This window comes from Nerophis ophidion, linkage group LG07, assembly GCF_033978795.1.
Source record: "Nerophis ophidion isolate RoL-2023_Sa linkage group LG07, RoL_Noph_v1.0, whole genome shotgun sequence".
Taxonomy (NCBI): domain Eukaryota; kingdom Metazoa; phylum Chordata; class Actinopteri; order Syngnathiformes; family Syngnathidae; genus Nerophis; species Nerophis ophidion.
Genome location: NC_084617.1, coordinates 64,905,763 through 64,926,910, shown reverse-complemented (window position 1 = coordinate 64,926,910; position 21,148 = coordinate 64,905,763). Strand labels below are relative to the sequence as shown.

At 39.7% G+C, this 21,148-nt stretch overlaps 1 protein-coding gene and 1 long non-coding RNA gene across 3 annotated transcripts in view; one reads left to right on the top strand and one right to left on the bottom strand.

The window, feature by feature from the left end:
- hmcn2 (hemicentin 2) overlaps positions 1-19,158 on the top strand; it is a 229,065-nt gene extending 209,907 nt beyond the window's left edge. The window contains exons 77-81 of the mRNA XM_061906866.1: positions 2,928-3,056; positions 3,135-3,428; positions 8,991-9,110; positions 9,186-9,312; positions 13,061-19,158. Coding sequence (XP_061762850.1) covers positions 2,928-3,056; positions 3,135-3,428; positions 8,991-9,110; positions 9,186-9,312; positions 13,061-13,439 — 1,049 coding nt within the window. The 3' untranslated portion in view covers positions 13,440-19,158. The remainder of the gene's footprint in view (positions 1-2,927; positions 3,057-3,134; positions 3,429-8,990; positions 9,111-9,185; positions 9,313-13,060) is intronic.
- Positions 1,082-13,011, bottom strand: LOC133556701 (uncharacterized). 2 transcript variants are annotated; one of them, XR_009807574.1, is made up of 4 exons: positions 12,862-13,011; positions 8,961-9,102; positions 3,108-3,392; positions 1,082-1,648 (listed from the first exon to the last, which is right to left on the bottom strand). It is a non-coding gene; the product is annotated as an uncharacterized LOC133556701 (long non-coding RNA). The 2 variants fall into 2 exon arrangements; XR_009807573.1 differs by having other exon boundaries at positions 1,082-3,392.
- Positions 19,159-21,148: the final 1,990 nt, after the last annotated feature.

The window sequence follows — 21,148 nt, the reverse complement described above, 5'->3', positions numbered from 1 at the left end:
GCAAATTGGCTATTTCTGACAATTTTCTGAAATGTGTATCAAACTGGTAGCCCTTCGCATTAATCAGTACCCAAGAAGTAGCTCTTGGTTTCAAAAAGGTTGGTGACCCCTGCTCTAGATCAACATTAGGTCTATCTGTCAATATAACGTTTTTAAAGATTTAAGATGCATTCCCTTTTTTGTCAAAGAAAACCCTGTTTTGTTATGGAAAAAAAACAAAGAACACAAAATATGCAATAGTATCCCCCAATAGAATTTTAAAGTGGAATATTTGAGATTATAGAAGAATTGGAGCCTTAAAAATGTCAACACATAACACCATTGATTTCAATTTGTTATTATTTTTTTTAGCAATGACACACACACAAAAAAAAATTGCGCTAAAATTATTGGGGATCCAAAAGGGTCCTTCCTACTCATTAAAAAAAAAAAAAAATTAATACTGTATACTTTTCATCTGTCAATTATAACTTTTATTGTTGTTTATGTTTTTTGTTTGTTCTTATTAGGCCCTTCTTTAGAAAAAACAACAACTTTGTTTTTTATATGGCAAACACAAAATATGCAACATTTTCCCCCCAAAATATCTCAAAGTGGAATATTTAATGTGACATTGATTTTTATTAATTATTTTTTTTTATAGAAAATAACAGCCTGCATGACAGTTTTGTGTTATTAGAGTAAACATTACAACATTTTCTTGTCACATTTCACCTATTAACTCTTTTATACCACTTTATTTTTTTTTTAATCATATTTTTAGAATGTGCTTAGGGCCGTTAAAAAATTACCCGCGGGCCGCACTTAGGACACCCCTGGAATAAGTGGTAGAAGATGGATGGATGGATGTTGAAAAATATCTTGACATAATGATATGCGCTCGACATCATGATTTTTTTTTTATGTTTGAAGTAAGAAATTGTTACTTTAAAAAAGTAGCTGTATACTTGTGAGTGTTGATAACAGTTGATATTCTAGTTTCAAGCATGTTTTGTCAGGACTTGGAATAAGGAGTGGACCCAGATGCAGAGATGAGGTTCTAATAAAGCTTTTATTTTGAAACAACTTTTTAACCCCCAGAGCCAGAGTATAATGCACTTAATGAATAACAAAAATCCGCGGAAATAAATCCGAAAAAAGATAAACCAAAAATCACTCCAAAGAATAGGAGGAAAAAACTAACAAAATGACGAACTACAATTAAAGTCGTATCTACTATAAAAAATAACACAAAGCGCTCCAACAGGAGGAAGAACAAAAAAGCTATAAATAAATACTCGATAAAGATAAACAAAAAATCACTAAATTTTGAGGAAGAAAAGGAATTTAGAACAATACAAAAACTCACCAAATAGGTTGGACGACGGCTAGAATAACAAAAGTTGCTCAAAGGAGGAAAAAGTAAAATTCAAAATTACAGCAAGAGATTTCTTGTTCCAAGGAAGTAAACGTGGGAAGAAGCAAGGCATGAATACAAACATGGACATGGACATGGACGCTAGATTGACACGAAAGCTCGAGACGATCTGGCACAGGACAAGGGGAGGCATGAGCTTAAATAGAACATGATGGTAATGGGAAAAGGGTCGAAACAATCAAGGGTCAGGGATGACGTCAGACTGGTGACACAAGAGGAAGGGCCCATGATCTGAAACAAGAGGGGTTGCTTTTCAAAATAAAATATGCAAATCACAAGACAGAAAAAAACCCAAGACAAGACATGTTTTACTCAAAATAGGTCATCAAATCTCAGCAACAAGCTGTAATATCTTACTGAGATCATTGAGGACCGAAACACTTAAAACAAGTAAAACACTCTAACACAGGGGTATGGAACCTATGGCTCTAGAGCCAGATGTGGCTCTTTTGATGACTGCATCTGGCTCTCAGATAAATCTTAGCTGACATTGCTTAATACCATAGTTATGAATACTTTCGCTGGAAATCACAGTGCTAAAAATAACGTGCAAAATATAAAGCATTCTCATGCATTTAAATCCATCCATCCGTTTCCTACCGCACCCGTTCAAGAAGTCGCATTAATGGTAAGAAGTATTTTATGTCACGATGGGGGGGGGTCGCAGCTTGCTGCAGGGTCTTTCCCCCAGGAAGGCAGACGGACTACTCGGGACAAGGCATTTAGGTAAAAACATGATTTAATTTGAACTAAAAAAAGATACAAACAAAAATCGCTCACAGCGGAGGCACAACTTGGGCTAAGGAACAAAGCTAACGCATAAACAGACTAAGAACATAAATCAAACAAAACTTACTTGGCATGGCATGAAGCACGAAACTATGGCAAGGCATGAAACAAGTCAGCACAGAGCAAGAAAAGATCACATTGACGCCAGGGCGACTGACTGGCAAAGACAAGCTTAAATACTGCTCGGGAAGCAGGTGAGCAGGCATTTTGTCCATCAGAGACAGGAGGACAAAATGAGTAACCAAGGAAACCAGACAAGGGAGTGGAAAAAAACAGGAACTTAAAGAGTCCAAAGGACAAACAGCACATGGCCAAACAAAAACATGATCAACAGACATGACATTTTATTTATTATTGGTTAGCTTCAGAATAACAATGTTATTAAAAAGAATAAAAGACTTATTATACGCTAAAAATGTTGGTCTTACTTAAAAATGCACGCATTTAGTTGTATTCAGTGTTAAAAAATATGATATGGCTCTCACCGAAATACATTTCGAAATATTTGGCTTTCATGGCTCTCTCAGCCAAAAAGGTTCCCGACCCCTGCTCTAACATAAAATCTGCTTTGTGAGAACAAGTATCTAATCAGACAGAAAATAAGGAAATATCACCCTTATTTGAGATTTTAAATTTGACTTGGATTTCACTTTTTGCAGAGTGTGCATTGGAAGTCTGTATATTTTGGTCATTATAAAGCTGATATTTTTTTTTCCCCTAGATATCGACGAGTGTCAGGACGGGAGTCACATGTGTCGCTACTCACAGATCTGTCAGAACACATTCGGCGGTTACGGTTGTATATGTCCCAGAGGGTACCGATCGCAGGGAGTTGGCCTCCCATGTTTGGGTACGACATTGCGTTTGTCTCGTTCCAAAAAAAATTCTCTGAGTGTCGTACCTTACAAGCAGCTCTTGTATATTTCAGACGTGGATGAATGCCTGCAGACTCCGAGTCCTTGCGTCTATCAGTGCCGCAATGTGCCGGGTAGCTTCAGGTGCATGTGTCCGCCTGGTACCCACCTGCTCGGGGATGGGCGCTCTTGTGCGGGGCTGGAGAGGGGACAGACCTTCACTAATGGAACCAGAGTGAGGGCAAGACTTCGGCCACAGCTGGTGTCTTCCATTGGTAGACCGATTCTATCTCGCCCTCATGGAGTTTCCCGCATTACCAGGCAGAGTTGTCCTGTTGGATACACAAGCAAAGATGGCAAGTGTGTTGGTAAGTGTGCATGAAAAGCCTTGAGGGTAATAAAGTCTTAGCCGTGCGTTTGATGAATTCGATGAGGCCCAGCAGTGCTTGGAAAGTGACCACTACCACTTTTCATATTGTCTTGAGCCACAAATACACAGGCTACCACCAAATGCTACTGTATAGTGCATACTTATAGATACAGGCTTGTCTAAAGGATCATACTTTGATACCAACACGCAAAAATTACAGTCGTGGTCAAAAGTTTACATACACTTGTAAAGAATATCATGTCATGGCTGTCTTGCGCTTCCAATAATTTTTTCCAATATTTTTTTGTGATCGAGTGATTGGAGCACATACTTGTTGGTCACAGAAAAACCTTCATGAAGTTTGGTTCTTTTATGAATTTAATATGGGTCTACTGAACAGCAATGTTAATATTTGGTTACATGTCTCTTGGCAAGTTTCACTGCTATAAGGCGCTTTTGGTAGCCATCCACAAGCCATACTTGCCAATCTTGAGACCTCTGAATTTGGGAGATGGAGGGGAGGGGTATATCTTATATATATAGACATGCACCTGGGGATAGGTTGATTGGCAACACTAAATTGGCCCTAGTGTGTGAATGTGAGTGTGAATGTTGTCTGTGTATCTGTGTTGGCCCTGCGATGAGGTGGCGACTTGTCCAGGGTGTACCCTGCCTTCCGCCCGATTGTAGCTGAGATAGGCGCAAGCGCCCCCCGCGACTCCGAAAGGGAAAAAATGGATGGATGGATATATATATATATATATATATATATATATATATATATATATATATATATATATATATATATATATATATATATATATATATATATATATATATATATATATATAGGGCTTCACGGTGGCAGAGGGGTTAGTGCGTCTGCCTCACAATACGAAGTTCCTGCAGTCCTGGGTTCAAATCCAGGCTCGGTATCTTTCTGTGTGGAGTTTGCATGTTCTCCCCGTGAATGCGTGGGTTCCCTCCGGGTACTCCGGCTTCCTCCCACCTCCAAAGACATGCACCTGGGGATAGGTTGATTGGCAACACTAAAAATTGGCCCTAGTGTGTGAATGTGAGTGTGAATGTTGTCTGTCTATCTGTGTTGGCCCTGCGATGAGGTGGCGACTTGTCCAGGGTGTACCCCGCCTTCCGCCCGATTGTAGCTGAGATAGGCGCCAGCGCCCCCCGCGACCCCAAAAGGGAATAAGCGGTAGAAAATGGATGGATGGATATATATATATATATATATATATATATATATATATAAATATATATATATATATATGTATATATATATATATATATATATATATATATATATATATATATGACATTGGTGACAATAATGACCCAGTGGGACGTCAGTGACAATGATGACTATGAGAACCTTAGAGAGGAGGAAAGCAATGGATGTCGAGCGGATCTAACATGATACTGTGAAAGTTCAATCCACAATGGATACAACACAGTCGCGAGAGTCCAGTCCAAAGAGGATCCAAGACACAGCAGCGAGAGTCCCGTTCACAGCGGAGCCAGCAGGAAACCATCCCAAGCGTAGGCGGACCAGCAGCGCAGAGATGTCCCCAGCCGATACACAGGCGAGCAGTACATGGCCACCGGATCGGACCGGACCCCCTCCACACGGGAGAGTGGGACATAGAAGAAAAAGAAAAGAAACGGCAGATCAACTGGTCTAAAAAGGGAGTCTATTTAAAGGCTAGAGTATACAAATGAGTTTTAAGGTGAGACTTAAATGCTTCTACTGAGGTGGCATCGCGAACTGTTACCGGGAGGGTATTCCAGAGTACTGGAGCCCGAACGGAAAATGCTCTATAGCCCGCAGACTTTTTTTGGGCTTTGGGAATCACTAATAAGCCGGAGTCCTTTGAACGCAGATTTCTTGCCGGGACATATGGTACAATACAATCGGCAAGATAAGATGGAGCTAGACCGTGTAGTATTTTATACGTAAGTAGTAAAACCTTAAAGTCACATCTTAAGTGCACAGGAAGCCAGTGCAGGTGAGCCAGTACAGGCGTAATGTGATCAAACTTTCTTGTTCTTGTCAAAAGTCTAGCAGCCGCATTTTGTACCAACTGTAATCTTTTAATGCTAGACATGGGGAGACCCGAAAATAATACGTTACAGTAGTCGAGGCGAGACGTAACAAACGCATGGATAATGATCTCAGCGTTTTTAGTATACAGAATGGAGCGAATTTTAGCGATGTTACGGAGATGAAAGAAGGCCGTTTTAGTAACGCTTTTAATGTGTGCCTCAAAGGAGAGAGTTGGGTCGAAGATAATACCCAGATTCTTTACCGTGTCGCCTTGTTTAATTGTTTGGTTGTCAAATGTTAGAGTTGTATTATTAAATAGAGTTCGGTGTCTAGCAGGACCGATAATCAGCATTTCCGTTTTTTTGGCGTTGAGTTGCAAAAAGTTAGCGGACATCCATTGTTTAATTTCATTAAGACACGCCTCCAGCTGACTACAATCCGGCGTGTTGGTCAGCTTTAGGGGCATGTAGAGTTGGGTGTCATCAGCATAACAGTGAAAGCTAACACCGTATTTGCGTATGATGTCACCTAGCGGCAGCATGTAGATGCTGAAGAGTGCAGGGCCAAGGACCGAACCCTGGGGAACTCCACACGTTACCTTAACGTAGTCCGAGGTCACATTGTTATGGGAGACACACTGCATCCTATCAGTAAGATAAGAGTTAAACCAAGACAGTGCTAAGTCTGACATACCAATTCGTGTTTTGATACGTTCTAATAAAATATTATGATCAACGGTATCGAAAGCAGCGCTAAGATCGAGGAGCAGCAACATAGATGACGCATCAGAATCCATCGTTAGCAATAGATCATTAGTCATTTTTGCGAGGGCTGTCTCCGTGGAGTGATTTGCCCTGAAACCGGATTGAAAGGTTTCACATAGATTGTTAGACGCTAAGTGTTCATTTAACTGCTCCGCAACAATTTTTTCAAGGATTTTTGAAATAAAGGGAAGGTGAGACACCGGTCGGTAATTTACCATGAGGTCAGGATCGAGGTTAGGTCTTTTAAGAAGAGGATGAATAACCGCTTTTTTGAATGCTAGGGGAACAGTGCCCGAGGAGAGTGATAAGTTTATAATATTTAGCACTGATGGACCTAATAATTCAAAGAGCTCCTTGATCAGTTTCCCAGGAAGAGGGTCAAGTAAACATGTTGTCTGTTTTATTCCATTTACACGTTGTAACAATTCCTCTAATGTTATTTCCTCAAAACGGGAGAAACTATTTTGGAGGGCAGTATCCGCCGTATATACCATCGTGTCAGTGTTAATAGAACCCCGTTGTAGCTGGGACGCATTGTCTTTAATCTCCTTTCTAATGACTTCAATTTTCTTACTATATATATATCCGATATATATATATATCCGATATATATATATATATATATATATATATATATATCCGATATATATATATATATATATACATATGTATATATATATATATATATATATATATAGATATTAGGGCTGCGAATCTTTGGGTGTCCCACGATTTGATTCAATATCGATTCTTGGGGTCGCGATTCGATCATAAATCGATTTTTTTCGATTCAACGCGATTCTCGATTCAAAAACGATATTAGGGTTTCAGCAGGATCTACCCCAGTCTGCTGACATGCTAGCAGAGTAGTATATTTTTTTTAAAAAAGCTTTTATAATTGTAAAGGACAATGTTTTATCAACTGTTTGCAATAATGTAAATTTGTTTTAACTATTAAACGAACCAAAAATATGACTTATTTTATCTTTGTGAAAACATTGGACACAGTGTGTTGTCAAGCTTATGAGATGCGATGCAAGTGTAAGCCACTGTGACACTATTGTTCGTTTTTTAAATTTTTATAAATGTCTAATGATAATGTCAATGAGGGATTTTTAATCACTGCTATGCTGAAATTATAACTAATATTGATACTGTTGTTGATAATATTCATTTTTGTTTCACTACTTTTGGTTTGTTCTGTGTCGTGTTTGTGTCTCCTCTCAATTGCTCTGTTTATTGCAGTTCTGAGTGTTGCTGGGTCAGGTTTGGTTTTGGAATTGGATTGCATTGTTATGGTATTGCTGTGTATTAATTTGTTGGATTGATTAAAACACCCAGAAAAAAAAAAAAAATCAATCGATTTTTTAAAAATGTGAATCGATTCTGAATCGCACAAAGTGAGGATCACGATTCAAATTCGAATCGATTTTTCCCCACACCCCTAATATATATATATATATAAAATCCGTTCATGAATGAGTATATCCGTTCGGCCACCGTGTTTAATGGCGAAGTCTGATATACAAAATTTGCAGGCAGCATACCAATTCCCCTTTGAGCTGTCCTGGATGAACTGAAGTTATTTTTTCCAATCATTTTGGAACTTGCAAGAGTACTTCTTCCTACTAGTCGTTGCCATGTCTCTTCTTCGTTCTTCTGCTTTGTCTCTGTTATGTTTTTGGACATTACTACTTGCCGTAATTTTGAAGCAGTGCATGATGGGAATCCGGATGTTGTGTGTCAGTGTATTAACGTGCCGGCTGGAATAAACACACGCTGAGAAATGGTGCCGTGCCTGCCTACTTTATGGGTTATAGATAAATCTATGGATGACGGAGAGATATATAATAGTCTCCTTTTCAGTTGAAAGAGGATGATAAAGACAGTGCCTTTTAAGGCACGCCCCCAAAATTGTTGTCCAGGTGGAAATCGGGAGAATGGTTGCCCCGGGAGATTTTTGGGAGGGGCACTGAAAATCGTGAGGGTTGGCAAGTATGCCACAAGCTTCTGGTTGAATTGTTGACCACTACTCTTGACAAAATCGGTGCAGTTCGGCTAAATTTGTTGGTTTTCTGACATGGACTTGTTTCTTCAGCATTGTCCACACGTGTAAATCAGGACTTTGGGAAGGCCATTCTAAAACCTTAATTCTAGCCTGATTTAGCCATTCCTTTACCGCTTTTGATGTGTGTTTGGGGTCATTGTCCTGTTGGAACACCCAACTGCGCCCAAGACCCAACCTCCGGGCTGATGATTTTAGGGTTTCCTGAAGAATTCGGAGGTAGTCCTCCCTTTTCACTGCGCCTATTGGCTCGCGAGGGGGAAGCATACTGTCTTACAGAAAATAATTACTGTTTCCATATATTTACGTATTCGTCCAAATGCTAGTTTGGCGCGAAAAGTTGTCCAACACACCTAATATAAACATGCATTGCCAGGGAAAGCCGTAGCAGAAGAGATCCGTGTTGCCACTTTATTGAGGTACGCATGTAAAATGAAAGGATAGGATTGGATGGACTTCCACAATGGAGAAATTATATAATTGCAGTGTAGATTCAAAAAGTCCACAAAAAAGAGTAAGAACCCATGAAAACAAGATGAAAACATCAAAGAACACAAAGAAGGTAGGAAGTGACAGCTTAAAGTGTGTCTTACGTCAGTATTTCTTAACCGATGCTGGTATCGTGACAACCCTACTCACAGACATCTTGTTTTATTGTTCTTTGTGTAGACGTGGACGAATGTCTGCTCAGGAAGCCGTGCCAACATGAGTGCCGAAACACTATTGGCAGTTTCCAGTGTCTGTGTCCTCCAGGCTACCAGCTGCTCCCCAACGGCAGGAACTGTAAAGGTACCAGGAAATCAATTTGTAATATTTATGTATTTACCTTGAATACGACCGTTAAAGTCATCTTCCTCTTTCTAGACATTGATGAGTGTTTGCAACAAGGCGTTGAGTGTGGCCACAATCAGATGTGTTTCAACACCAGGGGAGGTTATCACTGCCTGGACACTCCCTGCCCCGCATCCTACCAGCGTGGGAGAAGCCCAGGGTAAGTCCAGAATATTGAGAAATTGTACAGGAGGGAAGGAATTCATAAGGCTCCATTCCTGGGTGGATTTTGCATGAGAGGAATGAGGTTCGGGAGTTTGCTAGAAATGAGAGATGTTCGATAATGGCTTTTTTTTCCCGATGTCCGATATTCCGATATGGTCCAACTCTTAAATACCGATTCCGATATCAACCGATACCGATATAAATCGTGGAATCAACACATTATTATGCCTAATTTTTCTGTGATGCCCTGCTGGATGCATTAAACCGGTGGTTCTTAACCTGGGTTCGGTGAGTCAGGCTCAGGGGTTCGGCGGAGGTCAAAACACACCCGACTCATCGTGTAAATAAAACCTTCTACCTATGGGCGCATTACGGATACGGCAACGGTAGAAGTCCGACTGATTTGCAGGTGTGTAATTTGTTGTGAGTTTATGCACTGTGTTGGTTTTGTTGTTTGAACAAGGTGATGTTCATGCACGGTTCATTTTTGGCACCGGTAAAAAAAAACATGGTAACACTTTAGTATGGGGAACATATTCACTATTAATTAGTTGCTTATTAATATGCAAATTAGTAACATATTGTCTCTTAACTAGTCATTATTAAGTACTTATTAATGCCTTATTCAGCATGGGCTTATTATAACCCTAACCCTCTAACCCAGGGGTCGGGAACCTTTTTGGCTGAGAGAGCCATGAAAGCCAAATATTTCAAAATGTATTTCAGTGAGAGCCATATCATATTTTTTAACACTGAATACAACTAAATGTGTGCATTTTTAAGTAAGACCAACATTTTTAGAGTATAATAAGTATTTTATTCTTTTTAATAACATTGTTATTCTGAAGCTAACCAATAATAAATAAAATGTCATGTCTGTTGATCATGTTTTTCTTTGGCCACGTGCTGTTTGTCCTTTGGACTCTTTAAGTTCCTGTTTTTTTCCACTCCCTTGTCTGGTTTCCTTGGTTACTCATTTTGTCCACCTGTCTCTGGTGGACAAAATGCCCGCTCACCTGCTTCCCGAGCACTAATCAGAGGCAGTATTTAAGCTTGTCTTTGCCAGTCAGTCGCCCTGGCGGCAATGTGATCTTTTCTTGCTCTGTGCTGACTTGTTTCATGCCTTGCCATAGTTTCGCGCTTCATGCCATGCCAAGTAAGTTTTGTTTGATTTATGTTCTTAGTCTGTTTATGCGTTAGCTTTGTTCCTTAGCCCAAGTTGTGCCTCCACTGTGAGCGATTTTTGTTTGTATCTTTTTTTAGTTTAAATTAAATCATGTTTTTACCTAAATGCCATGTCCCGAGTAGTCCGTCTGCCTTCCTGGGGGAGCGACTCTGCAGCAAGCTGCGACCCCCCCATCGTGACATAAAATACTTCTTACCATTAACGCAACTTCTTGAACAGGTGCGGTAGAAAACGGATGGATTTATTTAAATGCATGAGAATGTTTTATATTTTGCACATTATTTTTAGCACTGTGATTACCAGCGAAATTAGTCATAATTATTGTGGTAAGCAATGTCAGCTAAGATTTATCTGAGAGCCAAATGCAGTCATCAAAAGAGCCACATCTGGCTCTAGAGCCACAGGTTCCCTACCCCTGCTCTAACCCTAACCCTAACCAAATAACTCTAAATTAAGTCTTTGTTACTTAGAATATGTTCCCCTAGTGTCCGAAAAACTCTAAATTAAGTCTTTGTTACTTAGAATATGTTCCCCATACTAAAGTGTTACCAAAAACATATAAAAACTTTGTCTTGAGATTTGGAGGGTGACCATATGAGACTGGTGGGGTTCGGTACCTCCAACAAGGTTTAAAACCACTGCATTAAACAATGTAACAAGGTTTTCCAAAACAACTTCAACTCAAATGATGGAAAAAAGTGCCAACACGGCACTGCCATATTTATTATTGAAACCACAAAGTGCATCATTTTTTTTTCCATGCCTCAAAACAGCAGCTTGGAATTTGGGATATACTCTCCCTGAGATAATCCTGATACCCACTACAACTCCTCAAAACAACAACTACAAAAACAATAAAGGCTCACAGCTTCAGTCCGGAGTGTACTAGAGTAATAAAGTAAACAATAACATAGTCCTCCTTTAGTGGAAGACTGGCTGGCATACTGTATAACAGGAAAGTATAAACTGGGCTCACTCTGCCCTGCTCTAACGTATTTGTAAGAGTAACACAAATGTGCTGCAAGCTAGTGGTGAGTGCTTGAAGTGGCCTGGCAGTCAGCCAGAGCTTCTGAAATGCTGCGTTGAGACAGGGCATCCAGGGCCATGCACCATGTAGTGCAGACTAGCCACACCAAACTCCACCGTAGCTTTTGACATACTGCATGCGTTGTCCCTTCCGCCCCAGGGTGTTTTTTGTTGTATTTTTGTTTTTTCTCGTCGGAGTCTTTAAGCGACAATTGTGTGGCACTACTTTTTTTCTGTGTTTTCTTTTCATCCATCTTCCGCTTGTATTTATCGTGTATCTCCTTATGATTCTTGAAGAGGTGGGAGATCAAATTGCTCGTATTTAAGATAGACGTCTTGGTTCCTCCTCGCATAACCAACTTGTTTGCAGTCATTGCAAATTGCCAGTTTTTTATCCGTCAGACACACTTTAAAATAATCCCAAACCATAGACTTGATGTCGTTAGTCAGTCATCGAGCGAGCGAGATTGTTAGCCACGGCTACAGCACCGGCAACAACACACCCTTGTTGTTGTTATGCTCCGCTCGCGGCGGTTTGATGAGGTCATCAAGCGTCGCCGGTTAACCTCTCATCCTGTTGTGTTTTAGAGAGGGGAGAGGGGAGAGGAGAGGGACATCTTACTGGGTTTATATCCGTGTTTTACAGGATATGTACCGCTCCGTACAACGGCGTTTTAAAAAGTAATTCATTTTACTTTTTGAAACCGATGCTGATAATTTCCGATATTACATTTTACAGCATTTTTCAGCCGGTAATATCGGACATCTCTACTAGAAATGATGGAAAGCGCCACTCTACAGAGCAACTGACCCCTCGGTCACAGTTGGAAAACCTGGGGCAATATTAGACTTAGACTTCCTTTTTATTGTCATTGAAGTTTGAACTTTACAGTACAAATAAGAACTACATTTTGTTGCATTAGCTCTTGGTAGTGCAGGATAAAAAAAGCAATAAGGTGCAGATATAAAGAAATAGATTACTGTACAGATAAATATATTGCACTTTTGCGTATGCATCCAGGTTTATGGATGTATGATATATTGTCTTTTTTTATTCCAGCGAGTTAATCCATTTTGGGGGGAGTTGAGGGGGTAATTTAATTACGATGCGTTCAAGAGTTTTACGGCCTGAGGGAAGAAGCTGTTACAGAACCTGGAGGTTCTGCTTCGGAGGCTGCGGAACCTCTTTCTAGAGTCCAGCAGTGAAAACAGTCCTTGGTGGGAGTGGGAGGAGTCTTTGCAGATTTTCTGAGCAATGGTCAGGCAGCGGCTTTTTGCGATTTTCTGGATAGGAGGAAGAGGAGTCCTGATAATCTTTTCTGCCGTACTCACCACTCTCTGGAGAGACTTCCAGTCTGAGGCATTGCAGGTTGCAGTCCAGACAGAGATGCTGTTGGTCAGTAGGGTCTCTATAGTGCCTCTGTAGAATGTGGTGAGGAGGGAGCTGTGAGATATGAATCCCGTTCCTCCTGTACAATAAATCAAGATTTAAAAAAAAAAAATGGTTGACATGTATCTCTTTTGTTAAAAGGACTTGCTACAGGCCATGTTCTCGGGACTGCGCCACAGGAGGTTCACCTCTGCTCCTACAGTACAAACTCCTCACTCTTCCCTCCGGCATACCAGCCAATCACAACGTGGTACGTTTGTCGGCTTTCTCGGAGTCAGGCGTCCTGCAGGAGAGCACGTCTTTTCTCATACTGGAGCAAGAATCCGAAGCCGGTCCAAGCGGCCGCATGTTTGGCATCAGGGACGAAGCAGGAAGGGGAATCATCTTCACACTGCAGCTTCTGGACCGACCAGGTCTAACGCGGCTCAAGGTGCAAGCCACCACCATTTCGCAGCAGGGTCGTGTGACCTATCGGAGTATTTTCATCATCTACATATCCATCTCGCCGTTTCCCTACTGAGCATCCTTAGTGACTTTGCTCCGTATAAGTCTTTGAAACCAAAGGCCGTTCCCCAGAACTCTGTCCGACAAAGAGGACATGGTCAGTCAGAGAACACTCAGATGTGTTCCTATCTGTGACTGACTAAAACAAAGAACTAAACATTTGTACTGAGAAGTGAATACGTCCAAATATCTTTTCCCCAAAAATTGAAAGTGCAATGCATCTATTATTTACTGTAAGTTGTCAAACTCACTTTCATCATGGGGCCACATCGCAGTCCTGGCCGGGGGCCATCAGAAGTTAGTCCTCCCAGGATTTTGCAATGTGGCGATCGTACCAATTCACGCATATTCAACCAATCTCTCGCAAGTTTGTCCAATCCCTGCAAGTCATCGACATTTTAACCAATCGAATTTGTCCCAGCGGTGCTCGAACACAACGTCCAACCAATCATATGCCTCCCTGGACAATTTTTTCCACAACTTTTTGAAAATGCTGCAACGAAAAAACCTGTAGAACTCTGGAGAGACTGGCTATTACACAGTTACTTCGCTTGATTATTATCATTGTTTACCAACAAAGTGATGTAAAACATGCTTCGGATCGGCAGTCAAAAGTAAATAGCAGATGTTTAAAGGGAAACTGCACTTTTTGGGGGGAATTTCGCCTATTGTTCACAATCATTATGAAAGACATGACAACGGATCAATTTTTTTTTTTTAATGCATTCTAACATGGAAATAAAAGCTCCATAAGCCTGTAAAGGCCTTAGTGGCCACATGCGTGGACAGCAGCTTTTAGCTCTTATTTCCAAATGTGTGTACACTACTGAATTGGGGTCTTATGCCGACATATGGACACTTATACTGCCATCTGGTGGTGTCAGAAGAGTATAACATACAATGGAATTTGGAAAAAAATAGTGTAAAAATAAAAATTAGCATGTCACCACACATGAAGTACACATTAGTGTACTTACGGACTAAGTACATCATATAAAAAGATGATTTTTAGTTTTTATTTTGATTAGGGTCCAATAAGCCCAAATAGCAAAGAGATAAAAAAAATCATGTAAACCATGGGTGTCAAACTCTGGCCCGCGGGCCAAATTTGGCCTGCCGTGTAATTTAATTTGGCCCTTGAGGCAATATCAAATTAACATTACAGCTGGCCCGCCGTTATTACACAGCAGCTGTGCCGCTGTAACACCGCAATTTCTCACACTTCCCAATCCTCCCGAAGTTCAGTGCCCCTCCCGAGGCACGCATTCTCCCGATTTCCACCCGGACAACAATATCGAGGGCGTGCCTTAAAGGCACTGCCTTTAGCATTCTCTACAACCTGTCGTCACATCCGCATTTCCTCCATACAAACAGCGTGCAGGCCCACTCGCATAATTATTACACACACATACGTGAATGCAACGCATACTTGGTCAACAGCAATACAGGTCACACTGAGGGTGGCTGTATAAACAACTTTACTACTGTTACAAATATGCGCCACACTGTGAACTCACACCAAACAAGAATCACAAACACATTTCGGGAAAACATGTGCACTGTAACATAACATAGACACAACAGAACAAATACCCAGAACCACTTGCAGCATTAACTCTTTCGGGACGCTACAATATATTTTGATATTTACCTCAGAAGGCTGCAAATAGAAAAGAGGCATTTAGTTTGTATTTAAATTTGATTTGATATGCCATTGATATTTTTTAATTATTATTATTATGATTTGAAACTCGATTTTGCATGTCACTATAAAGTTATATAAGCCTTGCTTGTTCAATATTTAATGCAAAACTTGTTTGGGTCCCTATTAAAATGTTAATTTGTTCAACCTTGGCCCACAACTTTGTTCAGTTTTAAATTTTGGCCCACTCTGTATTTGAGTTTGACACCCCTGATGTAAACAAACAGCTTGGGCCTTAAGAGGTTAAAGCCAACAGGAGCACCCATAAAATCTAATAAATAACCATTAAAAAAACGCCAACAATACTCCATTTACATTTTGTGTTTTGAATATTACCCATTATATTGTTATTGTTATTATAAGCGCTAACTCAGACATGCTATTTATAGCGGCGCCGTCATCACCTCCACGTGTCCCTATGTTTGCCTCATCGAATGGTCTCCTGCTTCCTCGCTTCCTTGATCCCTGCACGTTTATTGTAGATCATAAATCATGCATCTCACCCGGACAGAAGAAATCTGAGTAGGTAATCCGACGAGTTTGTACACTTCTTGACAGTCATTTAGAGCCCGAAATTGTCCCCCGCATCTTTTTTCTTCGTGGAGATTATGTCATCTGTCATCTTAATGACAGTATGTGATGTTTTATTATGTTTGTTGGCTCTCATAAAATCTGCAGTGAGTAATAATCAGTGATGATTAAGAAAATAAATAGCATATGTGATGCGTTTTTTTAAATGAATGCGCCACATATGCTTAAAATGATCTAAATACGTAAATATTAGATGTTATTATGAATATATTCTTTACTGCATTACATATATACTTACATTTAGAGATGTCCGAGAATGGCTTTTTTGCCGATATCCAACATTCCGATATTGTCCAACTCTTAATTACTGATTCTGATATCAACGGATAACAATATATACAGATTTGGAATTAACTCATTATTATGTCTAATTTTGTTCTGATGTCCCACTGGATGCTTTAAACAATGTAACAAGGTTGTATCGGGGGGTGTATATTGTAACTGTCAGAGGTAGTCTGTGACGAACCCCAAGATGCAGAGAAGGAGGCAGGCTTTGAGTAAGGAAACATGATTTAATTAAAATACCAGGACAAGAACAAACAAAAAGGGTACTGACAAAAAGCGCACAAGGCGGATAACAAACTAAAAGAGCTAGCATGGGAGCTAGACGATAACGAGCAGGAAATATAAATCCTTACTTGTAGTATGAAAACAAACTAGAAGCAGTGAACAAAAAACAGTAAGCTATAAACAGCTACCGAAATTTAGCTTACCGCTACGCTGCAAAGACGCAACACGACACGACAGGAGCGACAATACATGACAATAATCCAGCACAGACTGGAGGAGAAAACAGGTCTATATAGGAGCAGGCTGATTGACACCAGGTGTGGCCAGGTGCCAATCAGCCGTAGCTGAGGGGACACAGCACACAGGGAGAAAGACAGGAAGCCAACAAAATAAGAGTGCTGACAGGAAACACTACACACACACAGAGGAAAAAAAGACAAATGCAGAGGAAAAACTAAAACATAGTCAAACTGTCAGGGACAAACCTGACAGTAACGTCCCAGAAGAGTTAGTGCTGCAAGGGGTTCTGGGTATTTGTTCTGTTGTGTTTATGTTGCGTTACGGTGCGGATGTTCTCCCGAAATGTGTTTGTCATTCTTGTTTGGTGTGGGTTCACAGTGTGGCGCATAATTGCAACACTGTTAAAGTTGTTTATACGGCCACCCTCAGTGTGACCTGTTTAGCTGTTGACCAAGTATGCGTCGCATTTACTTGTGTATGTGAAAAGCCGTAGATAAAGGCAGTGCTTTTAGGGTTTATTGGCACTCTGTACTTCTCCCTACGTGCGTGTACACAGCGGCGTCTTAAAAAGTCATACGTTTTATCTTTTGAAACCGATACCAATAATTTCCGATATTACATTTTAAAGCCAATAATATCTTCAGTCCGATATTATCGGACATCTGGACTCACATTATGTATATAAAATGTGTTTGGATGTGGTTTTAAGGGTTTTATAGGCAGAACTGCACAGCTCCCATAAGCTCCATTGTAAGTGAACTTTTGATGGCATTTATTTAATATTTTGAATGCAAAAAAAAAAACATCAATCGTCATGTCTTTCATAATGATTGTGAATGATAGGCAAAATAAAAAAAAAATGTAAAAAGCCCCTTTAAGAGTAGCTAGTGTATAAAGGGTTTTCATGACAAAAAAAAACACCTTGTTGTAGCAAACAATATCGAGCTAAGAATTGCATTTAAATGGTTCAAAATGCTGTGATGAGGTGGCGACTTGTCCGCCCGATTAATGCTGAGATAGCCACCAGCACCCACCCCCGCCACCCCATAGGGAATAAGCGGTAGTAAATGGATGGACGGACGGTTCAAAATGTTAATGCACGAATCAAAAATGATTAAATGCCGTATTGACAGACTATTTTACCAGGTGATGAGTTTGACACCTGTGCTGTGAGCACTGAGATTAACAAACAAGCAGAATCTAACTCTCTTTCAGTGTTTAAATGTGTTATTCACCAGTAGAGGATGTTTAATGAGAGGAAACATAAGCCCAAGTAGCCCTGAGAAGAGTGTGTTTATTCGTAATAACAATGCACAGTTTGTCCAACAACTTTTCCCATTTTTAGTATTTATTTCATCTACTTGAGCCACCTGTCGTGTTTTTGTACTCTTTGCATTTTGGTAGAATGTAAATATGTTTCAAAGTGCCTTTCTGGATGTATCACAAACCGTGAGTGGACGTGATTCAACTGGTGCTGAAGTTCTACAGCAGGGGTGTCCAAAGTGGGGCCCGCAGGTAATTTTTTAATGGCCCTACGGCACATTTGAAAAATACAACATTTTTAAAACGTAAAAAGTGATATAAAGGAGAAAACGGGTGAAATGTAACAAGAAAATGTTGCAATGTTTGCTCCAATAACACAAAGCTGCCATGCAGGCTGTTTCTTTCTTTACAAAATAATAATGAATCAAAATCAATGTCATTATGAATTATTGACCTATTCAAGGCTCCAATTACGTCATGTTAATTCGTCCACTTTGAGATATTTTTGGGGAAAATGGTGCATATTTTGTGTTTGCCTTATTAAAACTGAGCTGTTTTTTTTTTAAAGGACCTAAAATGAACAAACATAAACAACAATAAAACTTATAAGTGACAGATAGATCTGAAGTTGATCTCGAGATTATTGTGTTAAAATTAAAGAGTAAAAAAAATGTTTAATTTATTTTCTAACACTTTAATGAGTAGGACCCTTTTGGATCCCCAATAATTTTAGTGTGATTTGTTTTTTAACGTCATTGCTCGAAAAATAATAATTAAAATCAATGGTGTTTGTGAGTTATTGACCTTTTTTAATGCTCCAATTATTATATCATCTGAAATATTCCGCTTAAAAAAATATTGGGTGAAAATATTGCGTATTTTGTGATTTTTCCATTAAAAAACATGTTTTTTGTGACAAAAAGAGATTACAACTTACATTTTTTTAAATCATTATATTGACAGACCTAATGTTGATTTAAAACTTGAATAATAATTAAAATAATACTGAATAATGACACATTTTTCAAATATTTTTTGATATAAACCCTTTGGGGTACCTGGGATCAAGCCTGAGTGGAGGGCGAAATGAATATTTTTTTTATACATATATTGTATTGTTTTTTAAAATAAAATCGGATTTTTCAGTGTGCGGCCCTCAGTGGATAAAGTTTGGACACCCCTGTTCTACAGAGAACACCATTTTTACAAGCACTTCTTGGTTGTGTGGTGCGGATGAAAAAAGCTTTACGTTGATGACATTTAACACAATATGATGTGTGATCTTGTGGTGCTGATATACATAACAAGCGGAAAAAGTTAGCTTTTGTATTTTTTTTTTAGTGAACAAAGTGCTGAGCCTACACATATTTTATTGTAAATGTTATGTTGAATATGTGCAGGAATAAAAAAAATACAACACTTTTTAAAATGTGTCATTCACCTCCTTTTGTTGCAATTTCTGGGGCGTTTGATGGCACCAGCAACTATTTCTCATTATGTCTTTAATACACAAAACCCAAAACTAGTAAAGTTGACGCGTGTAAATTGTAAATAAAAACAGAATACAATGATTTGCAAATCTTTTTCAACCTATATTCAGTTGAATAGACTGCAAAGAAAATATACTTAACGTTCGAACTGGAAAACTTTATTTTTTGCAAATATTAGCTCATTTGGAATTTGATAACTGCAACATGTTTCAGAAAAAGCTGGCACAAGTGGCAAAAAAGACTGAGAACCTGCATCAAACACTTATTTGGAACATCCCACAGGTGAACAGGCTAATTGAGAGCAGGTGGGTGCCTTGATTGGCTATAAAAGCAGCTTCCAGGAAATGCTCAGTCATTCACAAACAAGGATGGAGCGAGGGTCACCACGTTGTGAACAAAATGCCTGAGCAAATTGTTTAAGAACAACATTTCTCAATCAGCTATTGCAAGGAATTTTAGGGATTTCACCATATACGGTCCATAATATCATCAAAAAGTTCAGAGAATCTGAAGAATTCACCGCATTTAAGCTTAAAAAATATTGAATGCCCGTGACCTTCAATCCCTCAGGCGGTACTGTAACAAAAAGCGACATCAGTGTCTAGAGGATATCACCACATGGGCTCAGGAACACATCAGATAACCACTGTCAGTAACTACAATTAGTCGCTACATCTGTAAGTGCAAGTTAAAACTCTACTAAGCAAAGCCAAAGCCATTTATCAACAACACCCAGAAACGCCGGCGTCTTCGCTGGGCCCGAGCTCATCTAAGATGGACTGATGCAAAGTTGAAAAGTGTTCTGTGGTCTGACGTTCCCACATTTCAAATATTTTTTGGAAACTGTGGAGGTGGTGTCCTCCGGAACAAAGAGGAAAAGAACCATTCGGATTGTTCCAGGCGCAAAGTTCAAAAGCCAGCATCTGTGATGGTATGAGGGTGTATTAGTGCCCAAGGCATGGGTAACTTACACATCTGTGAAGGCACCATTAATGCTGAAAGGTACATATAGGTTTTGGAGCAACAATGTTGTCATCCAAGCAATGTTATCATTGACGCCCCTGCTTATTTCAGCAAGACAATGCCAAGCGACGTGTTACAACAGCGTTGCTTTGTAGTAAAAGAGTGCGGATACTTTCCTGTCCCGCCTGCAGTCCAGACCTGTCCCCTATCGAAAATGTGTGGCGTATTATGAAGCGTAAAATAGGACAGCGGAGAAGCCGGACTGAAGCTCTACATAAAACAAGAATGGGAAAGAATTCCACTTTCAAAGCTTCAACAATTAGTTTCCTCAGTTCCCAAACGTATATTGAGTGTTGTTAAAAGAAAAGGTGATGTAACACAGTGGTGAACATGCCCTTTCCCAACTACTTTGGCACGTGTTGCAGCCATGAAATTCTATGTTAATTATTATTTAAAAAAAAAAAAAAAAAACATTTTCTCATTTGGAACAATAAATATCTTGTCTTTGCAGTCTATTCAATTGAATATAAGTTGAAAAGGATTTGCAAATCATTGTATTCTGTTTTTATTACCATTTACACAATGTGCCAACTTCACTGGTTTCGGGTTATGTACATTCAATTGACCTCTCGTGGATGAGATGTTAAGTATTAAAAAAAAAAGCTCATTCAAACATCTGTTTTCGAAAGTCAACGTGGAAACATTTGGTGTTGGTTAACGAGGAAGCACTGGACATCCAGATCAGAAGCAGCTTTGTGTTCGGCAGGAGAAAAGCCGAACGCACGGGAATCAACAAAGGTGCTCTAATGTCGGCTGGCTACTGCGAGAAGAAGGGAGGTAAGAAAGACGTCAGCCACATTTGGCCGCTTCATCAGGCCAGCGATCGCTATCTGGAAAAGTAATAAACAACAAATACTTCCAAGAGGCTTTTGTACACGCATGCAAGCAAGGAGGTGAACAACTTAG